Source organism: Phoenix dactylifera, chromosome 7 (genome assembly GCF_051530095.1).
Source record: "Phoenix dactylifera cultivar Ajwa chromosome 7, Ajwa_hap1_PhDact_Kaust_v1.1, whole genome shotgun sequence".
NCBI lineage: Eukaryota > Viridiplantae > Streptophyta > Magnoliopsida > Arecales > Arecaceae > Phoenix > Phoenix dactylifera.
In genome coordinates, this window is record NC_143196.1 from 635546 (window position 1) to 645809 (window position 10264).

The 10264-nt window shown below is 37.5% G+C and overlaps 1 protein-coding gene across 2 annotated transcripts; it reads right to left on the minus strand.

The window, feature by feature from the left end:
• Positions 1 to 86: 86 nt before the first annotated feature.
• Positions 87 to 8502, minus strand: LOC103707550 (serine carboxypeptidase-like 1). 2 transcript variants are annotated; one of them, XM_088700868.2, is made up of 14 exons: positions 8037 to 8502; positions 7785 to 7930; positions 6221 to 6297; positions 6037 to 6159; positions 5830 to 5932; positions 5320 to 5357; positions 4107 to 4208; positions 3264 to 3344; positions 3027 to 3182; positions 2427 to 2498; positions 968 to 1086; positions 741 to 854; positions 601 to 646; positions 87 to 506 (listed from the first exon to the last, which is right to left on the minus strand). In XM_088700868.2, the coding sequence occupies exons 1-14, from the start codon at positions 8237 to 8239 to the stop codon at positions 423 to 425; spliced, it is 1464 nt and encodes a 487-aa protein (XP_088556994.2). In that variant the 5' UTR covers positions 8240 to 8502; the 3' UTR covers positions 87 to 422. The 2 variants fall into 2 exon arrangements, with proteins under 2 accessions (XP_088556994.2, XP_089780256.1); XM_089924130.1 differs by having other exon boundaries at positions 7803 to 7930; positions 8037 to 8351.
• Between the last annotated feature and the right edge of the window lie 1762 nt (positions 8503 to 10264).

Genomic DNA, 10264 nt, shown 5'->3' on the forward strand with positions numbered 1-10264 from the left:
TTAGAGTAACCTGTAATCTGACATACTTTAACCAAACGGACCATACCAATTAAATCCAAGAAGCATGAGGCCAGCATAATGCAGTATTAAAAGCAAACTGGCCTTTGAATTTCATAATAGTCCAAGAAGTGGACGCTTTTAAAATTTTTATAATGAATAGTTGGATAATGGCAATCTTCTATTCTGACTATTCTACTGGCAGTCTTTTCTTGAAAAAACAATCAAGATACAACAAAGCTGGTGTGTGCATAAGGGTTCACAATTTTGAAGATGAATTACTCTGGAATCTTGGTAGCTCTTCTCTCCAATTCTGGGACTTCTTATAAATACTTTTTATCATAGAGAACACCAGTTGACACCAAGCCCGCAGATTATAATCAGGCTACTGCGGATTTTGGGGTTAATTATGGAGGATAATCATGTTACAGAGGGGCGCCAGAAAGCCACCTTTGAAGCATAGCCAAGCACTCTTTTGGCCGGTATTCTGGAGCTGTGTGTCCCGCACCCTACAAGGACAAGAATAAAACTGTGGATAAAACATCATCATTCCAATGAAGTACCTTATGATCTCCTACTATGGGCAGGAAAATTACTGTTTACCTTCACAGTTGCAAAAGTCAGGTTATTTGAGTAAGTCCTCGTGAACCTGACAAGCGAACATCAAGATTTATAATCACACGCTTTAAAGAACTATAATATGAAGCTCCCTAATGAAATTGGTTAGCGCAACAAGAGATCACCCTGCGACTTGCCCATCTACAGACCATGGCCGCCAGTCATCCACGATGGAGAAGTTGAGAGATCTAATCCATCCTTGCGTGCCCACAAAAGGTACACTCATGTCGTGATCACCACTGCATAAGAAAAGCAGCATCAAATAATAACATTTTGGCATGGAACAATAGAAAATTTAGTATAGCAGGTAAAATTAAAATATCTTATTATGCGAAACGTGTAGGGACTTCACCTGTATACCAATGCTCGGTAACCTCTGCTGGTCAGATTCAGATGAAACTTTATAGAACTTGGGATATCGTATGTATAAAGTAGGTCATGGTTGCATCTCTGCCAATGTTGCACTGTCCCCTGTTTGGCATCGTCAAAAATATGCATCTTCACTCCATTTTACATCACTTATATCTAAACTAGAATAATTTTGGTCTGCTTGATTGAATTATACAACCATGAGCAAGCTATTTAACAAACAAAATGATGACATTCTATGGTAATTCACAAACAGCATTTGACTAAGACTATTGAAGGCAATCATTCTGCTAGTGTGCAAGCAAATATTAAAATGTGCTTCTAACTATGTCGCATGTATTTCTTGTATTCTCATAGAGAAAACTGATTTACTGGTGCTGCATCGTAACCTAAATGAGGGGTTTCCATACTGGTATACTGTTTAATCTTACTCAGTTCCTGGACAAAGAATTCACACACATCCTTCGGTAATTCAAAAACAGAACATATTTATCTGATTGGTGAAGATAAATATACTCTGCTGGTAATGCAAAACTATCCAAGCAAAATAACCCTAAAATTCTATTATTTCCTTAACAACTCATCAATTCTTCAAAACTGCATATTAATCTCTAAAAGTTATGCCTGTCAAGCCATTTATAAGTCCTTGCCTAGTTTAACCATTTTGTGGTCAAGGGTTACCTGAATTGTAATATGACTTACATGCTTTTGACTACCATGGGGGATAAGGGAGAACTATAAAATTAAGTTCTTCCTTAGTCAGATTTCCGCATTTTAGGCCAAGAGTTCCCCTCATCCCATTATTTCCTCCGTCACCCCCCCCCCCCCCCCCCCCCCCTCTTCTTCCACATAATATAAAGAAAAAACGAAAAAAGAAAACTCTCTCATACTTCATTCCTCTGGACAGCTTCTACGTTAAATCACAACGATTGACATGCATATTTTAAAAGAATCGAGGGATTAATATGCCAGTCCTAAAGATTTTAGGGACTTGTTGCGAAAAGGATGTACATAATTTAGGGCTAACATGGTCGAGATACTTGGGAAAGCTAATAACTTGAACATCAATTAGCGCATATTCCACAAATGTCTGCTCTATCTGTGGTAACTAGACTTCAAGGACTCTATGTAGTGAACCATATCTTTTCAAGGACTGTTAAGAAATTCTCTAAAATGGAAGGATATTAATACACAGATCAAGTACATTTGACTGGCTTCTATGCAGCAATATCCTTTTTAAAATGAAAGGATTAGTACACAGATCAAGTACACTTCACCGATTACCACGCAAAAATATCCCACGAGTACCTTTGGCAAACTGTCTTATTACTACCCTTAGAACGTTAAATTTGTGTAGCAGAAATACATAACATGCACGATGAGATTTCATGTTTTAATTTCACTACATACAGCTCAGAAGTGAAGATAATCAGGTATAATACCTTATGAATATTGAGAGCCTCTCTAACAGTATCATTGTCTGCCCAGAAGTAGGAAAGCAAGTATCCAAAACTCTGTAACAAAATACAAGGCTAGAAACAGTGAGATTTCTTGTCCAAGAAAAGCATCAACAATTTCAAATTTTATGCAAGCCAACAATCTTTACATGATTTAGCATGTATAAAAGAAAATAGGGGCAAATCTAAGTGCATATGTGGAGGTCCGTTTGCACATATCAGAATGCACAAGCAAGCACACATAAATGCATAAACATCTGCAGTTATGTTACCCAAGAACCAACATAGATGCATGTACAAGCACTCAATATATGAAGATAAATTAGTGTAAGATATTACTTGACCGGCCATAAGCAAATCAGATGAACCAAAATTTTCACATAGCAAAATTCTAAACTGAAGTTTTAAACAAGGATCAAGTTTCAACCTGAAAGCAGGGATAAGAAGTAGCTTCGAAAATCTAAATCCATTTTAAGATGCTAATGCATTTGAGCACATTGCTAGAAGAGTTTAGAAAATACATTCTACGACACTTGATAGCATCTGAAAGTGTTAGTTTCAAAATTTGGAGGGGTGGGGATTTACTCTACACTCCAAAGGAAGGTCAGAATTTAATAAAGGAAACTTTTTAATATCCTCTTTAAGCAATCTCCTGCTATATGCAGCAACCATGTTGGGCTTTGGGCTCGCGGAAAAGCATAGTGGCTCCAAAATTTGCTCTGAGTTTATTCCCTTAGTACACTGCATGTATCCAAAAACCCTTTTCCAGTTAAAGAGGTCAAATCAGATGTTTTACCTTTTAAGAGCGAATAGCACACCCACCTCATTTACAGACTGCAGATAGTTTGCACATTGCTCATTTCTAGGACTAGCATATTCTCCTCCACAACTTTTCTTGGTTGACTGAAAGAAAGAAATAGTACAGAATTAAATATTATATGATTTCTCCCAAAACTAAGTAATACAAATGCAGTTCTTCATAATGAGAAGTCATAGTGTAAACAACTTAACAGCATTAGTCTTGGATATCATATAATATCCGTGACAAAAGTTTCCCCAAATTACTATTGTTGTTGTGGCGAAGCTGGGACATGTACCCAACTTCAAAGTAGCAAGATCTATGATAAAATTTATATACAATAATTATGGTGCCCTTTAGTCGGTTGCTTTCTGATTCCTGAATGCTACTTTGTCTATGTAAGGCAAGTATGATGTTTAGAATTCTGTAGATCAAACTTACAATAATGATAGAATTTTACTATAAATTATCAATAAAGTGCACATTAGCTAGAATTGTTATAAAAGAAAGAGCTTAATGAAAATCAATGATATAAACTAACAGACACATCTGCAGACATGTTCCAATAGAGACCATCATCAGATATCTTGCAAAAGAGGTTTATCTATTTTTTGAACAATCTCTATGATGTGATAATTGCCTTCCAACAACTTATTTATATCATATGGTTTCTTTTCATCTCCAATCTAATGCTAATCATTAAAACAAATCAAGGAATGCTTTGTTTGGTGCATCTGGCATACCTCAGTAACGGATTACTTAGCATGGATTCTGATTGCTCAAGATGTTGCTGATGTTAAGTGTTCACAAGGAAAGCATAAAGGGTTTGACATAATCTAGGAAAATGTTTTGATAAATTCTTTCACCTCATAAAGTTCGTCAGATATAAGTCCCATCCCATGAGCATATGGAACAACTGCCCCGTTATCAAACTTCTCATCCGTTACCGGGTTGCCAACCAGATAACCCTGGAACCATATCCGGAAAAGAAGATTACAAAAACATAAAGATAAGTAGTACATAAGCAAGATTACAGGCACAGGAAATAGATGGGAATATTGTTTTCCTTCTTATGGTTGAGAAGATATCAAAATCAGCAAGCAAAATGGCGTGTACGGAAGAAACAATAACAAAAACAGCCACAGCAGAAATGAAAGGCCTACGGTGTGAAATATTGATCCCTTACAAAAACATGAAACAAATTGTGGTTGTTGTTAGTGGTCATGCCCCTATGGACTATTCACATTGGATCCAGCTCACCAAATTTTTTCACATATATTACTAATGGAAATTCCAGAATAATGTGATGATAACCTTTTATTGATACATTTAAAAGTTCATAAAAAGACCACTTCTTTGTTTCATCAAAACTATGATTATGTTGTAGGATTGGTAGTCGTTATACCTTATCTGTGTTGGATTAGTCCATGTTGTGCAAGAAAGAAATAATGAGCTACTTGCTGTGCAATATATAATTAATTAGGAAAAGTAAAAAACACCATATGTCAACAAAAAGGTGGCTCTTTGGTGGTCAAAATTAACTTCACCTTTATGGTAATGGGTGAAAGGTTTCTTCTGTATACCACCATGGAAACAACATGCAGTTTAAGGTCAAAATGTGGTTAGATGTAACGGTGAAAATGCTTTGCATTGTTCTGTACAAATCAGTGGAATCATGATCAAATAATTGTGAAGTCTTGCCCTGTCCCCTGATGTTTGTTACTGAGTCTACCTTCTAAGAAAAGGGGTATGGATCTTTCTCCCAACAACCATTCAGATTATTTCTAAAATAAGCTTTGCTATTATCTCAATGTCATTTTAGTCCTGAATGACTCAAGTTCACTACATATGTAAAGCAAGAGAGAGTTAGAGAGTAATTAATAAAGTACACGCTAATGGATGCTATTTTGTGAATAATTTGTTCATTTAATTTCCAGAGAACATCCAAACAGCTACATATGCTGCTTGGTCTAAGTGATGCTGCCAATATACCAGGAAAGATACAGAGGAAGAAGTCAATTATATTTTGTTTATGAAGACACACACATTTAGGTATATTTTTTGGTAAGGTTCACCAACCTTGAGATTGTAGGGCAGTTCATCTCCATCTTGATCACCTGCAACATAACAAACCTTAAAGGCATAAAGGCAGATGAATGTATGAATACATCAAATTTATCAGTGAAACAGTACTTCAGGAAGAATTCTGAAGACTTCCAAAAATTATCATGTCCATGATTGAATATGATCTGCTTAGTAATTCTTAAATTGTTGACCATCATAAATTATCCAGATTATGCACTAATTAGTTTCCACTATTCAATATACGGACATTGTTCTTCAAGCCCCTTTGCATTTATGTTCAAAAAACCTCGAAGAAACTATAACATTGACAAATGATTTGATGCAATGTTGAATTTACACTGCTATTTTTGTAAGGCTGGCTTAAAGGAGTGGAAGATTTTTCCCCTCCAATAATCATGGTATCTTTGGAATACCAATCTTATAACAGAGACTATTGAATTGTTATCACATCCAGTTTCAGAAAATTATCGATCATACAATAAACGACTGTTTTCAAGAAATTACCTTTTGCTATTTTTTGAGCAACAACTGGCACAATAATACCAGAATACGAATCTCCACCGATGTAGAGTGGATTGGAGAGGAACTTTGGGTGATCAATAAACCACTGCATCACAACTTGGGTGCTCGTAAATCAATCGCACCGATCTCCTCATGAACATCTGAAATATATGAATTCAATAAACTGAAAGAAATAGCAAAAGCCCCCACCTTTCTAAGGAAAGTGTAGACTTGTCGGGCCGTTTTGGTGTCACCTGTCTCGTAGCTTTTCCCCACACTCGAATAGGAGAATCCAACCCCGACCGGCGAATCGAGAAAGATGATGCTGCATACCTGAAGAACCACCAAAGCTCAGAAAGCGAGAGAGCGAGAGCGAGAGCGAGAGAGATCAGACCTTAGTCCAAGTATGTGGGTTGTAGACCAAGGTTGGCAGGCCATCAGTGTACCCGGCAACGTCAAATTTTAGAGGGCCTGCAAGATTAGAAAGAGATATCGATGGCATCAATCCATTAATATTTACATGCCAAGAGTTGATGACCCATCTCAGCTTAACATAATCAAAAAAAATTTTGGACTTCAGACTGGGCTTAGGTCTAAAAATATTTGGAAAAGTCCGGCCCGAGCTCGGGCCTGAGCCCAACCAAACTACCTATTTGGGCCAAAAATTGGGCTGGTCCGAACCCCCCAGAAAAATTCTTTGAATGACACCTAAAATAAATTAGTTATAATTCAATATCTAGCCATCAAATTAAGGCTAATGTAAAACAAATTAATTATCCGGCCAATCAAACATACTTTGAAGCCTACTAGCACAGTGAACCCATTGGAGACTTGAAGTATTGAACAGGTTCATTTTGGAATGATCCTAAATGATTGAATCGAATTAGGTTCGGGCTTGAATTCGGACTCGAACTGGGCCTGGGCCAGGCCAACGATCTACCCGAGCCCGACACGAAAAATAGATGGGCTCTGTAATTAAATCCGAACTTGGGCTGAAATTTTTCGAGCCTAGCCTGTAGCCCGACCCTAAGTCCGCTTGGTCGATGGGCTTCGGGCCGGCCCGAGCCCATTTCTAACCCTACTCTTGAATAAGAGGAATCACATCAAGTGAACATGGGCCTACTTTATCAACTCACATGAATCCTATTCCATAGAATGATAGAATCTTATCCTTTTGAAACTCCTACCATTGGAGGGCTTGAGAAGAGTCAGATATACATAGCTTTACATGCTGAGAGGCTTATTCTATGCTTCAAATCTTTGATAACTAGGTCACAATGAAGCAATCTTAGCATTGCACCACGGCACGCTTGCGAGTGTGATTGCTAGATTTGAGAGAAAGGTTGGATATGTATGTACTATTACCCTAGGAATGAAGAGATCATTTTCATGTTTCAAATAAATAATATCCAATTTATAATGGAGCAATCTTGAAGCAAACCCATAATAATCAGGTCACATCAATTTTTTTATAGTACTTTTCTTTCTTGATAATAGATCCCTTCATCTCTTTTATTTATGTCTATAGATGAAGAGCAAGGGTGTGGCGACAATCACTCAACGGCTTGTAGCTCACATTTTGCTTCATCGACACACTTTAACGAGATCAATTCGTATAGGATATATCTGTTATACACCAGAATTTGTGGCTACAATCAAACTCCTCATGCCAACTCGGACTTCTGCCAATGGCTAATATTACTTCCATCTATGACATTGTTTGAATTCCCTACTTCCACTATTACAGTTTTTCTTACTTGACACTATGGTCCTCAAGTCTCTTCCCCATGCTCTTCAATCCATATCTAAACACTTCTAACCAATGTAATAGACTATCAAAGTGAACTCAACACTTCCAAGCAGCATGACGAATATTGAAGTGAATTGATTGGCTTGGATCATGATCGCTAGAACTAAACGAAGCTTACCAATCGCTTTATTGAGGAAAGGAGCCTTACCAATCTCAAAAACCAAACCTGAAAACGCCGAGCAGCCCGGACCTCCTGACTGCCACACCATAAGAGGGTCCTCCTCCGGCTTCCTCTCAGACTTTATGAAGTAGTAGAAAAGCTGCGCATCATTCGCTTCATCCACCGTCACGTATCTAAAACATGCAAAGTAGAAGCACGAGTTGACTAAATTTCAAGATAATTGAGAAGCAGCAGCCGTGCACCAATTAGAACATGGGTGTTAAAATATGGAAAGCTCACCCGGTTTCCAAATGGAAGGGCAAGGTTCCATGAAATCCCGGAAGATGGGTGATGGTGTTCAGAGCTGACACGAGAGAAGAACATGTGAACGTTGGTGGCAGCAGTACAGATAGTAGAGAGAGTACCGCTAAGGAAGAGGAGAGCTTTCTAGCCTCCTTAGCTACTGTCATTCCCGCTCCTTGCAAATTAAAGGTCAAGAGCATTTGCCAGCCCTTCTGAGAGGAAAAGAAACAGGCTAATGACGAGCCGAGATGGGGATTCCTTTGGTGGTATAAGATATCGGAAATCTTCCAAATTTCTCGTGATAGACGAAATTGGACAAGTCATAATGGCAAGTCACAGGTGATGGAAAACAAGAGAGGTGTAGGCCAATTAGGACAAGTCATAATGGCGACGAAGACCGGTGCAGGAAAATGTCACAAAGGAGGGAAGTGGGCCTTCGTTCTTCTTTGTGGTTCATTTTTCTGAATTTTCCTTGCCACTTATTTCTTTCTAATGGCCAAGGCTCGATTTAGGAGGATCATTGGCAGCAGAGCTTTTAAAAATAAAGCTATCTAAAATAATTTTTTTTATAAAAAATTATTTATTATTTGATAATTATATTTTTAAAGTATTGTGATACTTTAATGTATATTTGGTAAATAAACTAAAAAAATATTTTTGATATGACAAAATGATCATAAAAAATATTACATAGTATTATACAATAAAATATAATATATATTAACATATAAATATATGATATAGTATAATATTACTATAATATAATATAATATTATTATTGTTGGGGGAAAACCCAAGTCATGCCAGCTCAGAGGCGCTCGACCAAGGAGCGCCGACCAGAGAGGCGCTCGACCAAGGAGCGCCGACCAGAAAAACGCCCGACCTCACCACAAGACACTCCGCTAAGCAACCGGCTCGGCTCGGCACCCGTGCCAAGCCTGTGCCTTAGCCAAATATCCAACCTCCGCCTAATCCTCCAGAGGATCTGACGACCAAATACACGACTCCACCGTACTCTGTTACCATCCTTGAGCCATTAAGGCACGTGACCTCCGCAGGCCTTCGGCACGCCCTATCATTAATGCGTGTGACCCCTGCGGGCCTCCGATGCACTCAACCATTAAATGAACACGGCTCAAGATGATCTCCGGATCACTGAACCATCAAAGCGTATGGCTCTCCCTGATCACCGGTTCACTCAGCAATTAATGCACTTGCCATCTACGAACCCCAGGCCCACCACGGCCGGCGGTTCAACCACTCCAACGGGTCCGATCAACCATGACAGTTCGCTGACTCCGGTCTGATCCGGCCTTATTCTCCACAATGCCATTAATGAGCGTGATCGTGCCCAATTATCACGAAAAAGACAATCTACCCTGTCACCTCCCAGGTAACATAATATCTTTCTATAAACGAGAACCTGGGGGGAAAGAGGGGGACAGACACACAAACGGATATAGAAACAAACATTCTCCTCCTTTACTCCCCCCACATATTAGCCCCCTCTGACTTAAGCTTTGGAGGGCCGGCGCCGGAAAATCCGGCCACCGGCTTTCTTGCAGGATTCTCCAGGAGAACGCCACCAGCCGACGCACCGCCACCCACTGTTCCGGCAGCGGAGCCCCTCCCCTCTCGGTTCGCGGCCGCCCCCGGGTCCAATTTCCAGCAACAATTATAATATAGTAATATAATATTATATACTATAGCATAATAATTTAATGTAATATTAAATTATTTAATATAATATATCAATATATTATGATATAACATAATATAATATAATATTTATAGTATAATATAATAACAAAGGTATAAAATATTATAATTAGTAGCATAAATTAATTTTTCATAATATAATATAATATTAAATTATTTAACATAACATATTCATGTATTATGATATAATGTAATATAATATTATATTTATAGTATAGTACAATAATAAAGGTATAAAATATTATAATTATTAGTATAAATTAATTTTTTATCCTTCTATATATTTTCAGAATTAGAAAAAAATATTTTATGTAATTGTTATATTTTATTACATGTATTTTAGTAAAAAAATAGTTTTTCAATGGAGCCTAAAAGTATTTTTTGAGAAAGCTCTAAAATAGAGCTTCTTCTAAAAAATTATTTTTAGTTTTCTCTCTAAAATTTTTACCAAATATTTTTATTAAATCTAAAAATATTTTTGAGACGTAAAAAAATTATTTTTTTTT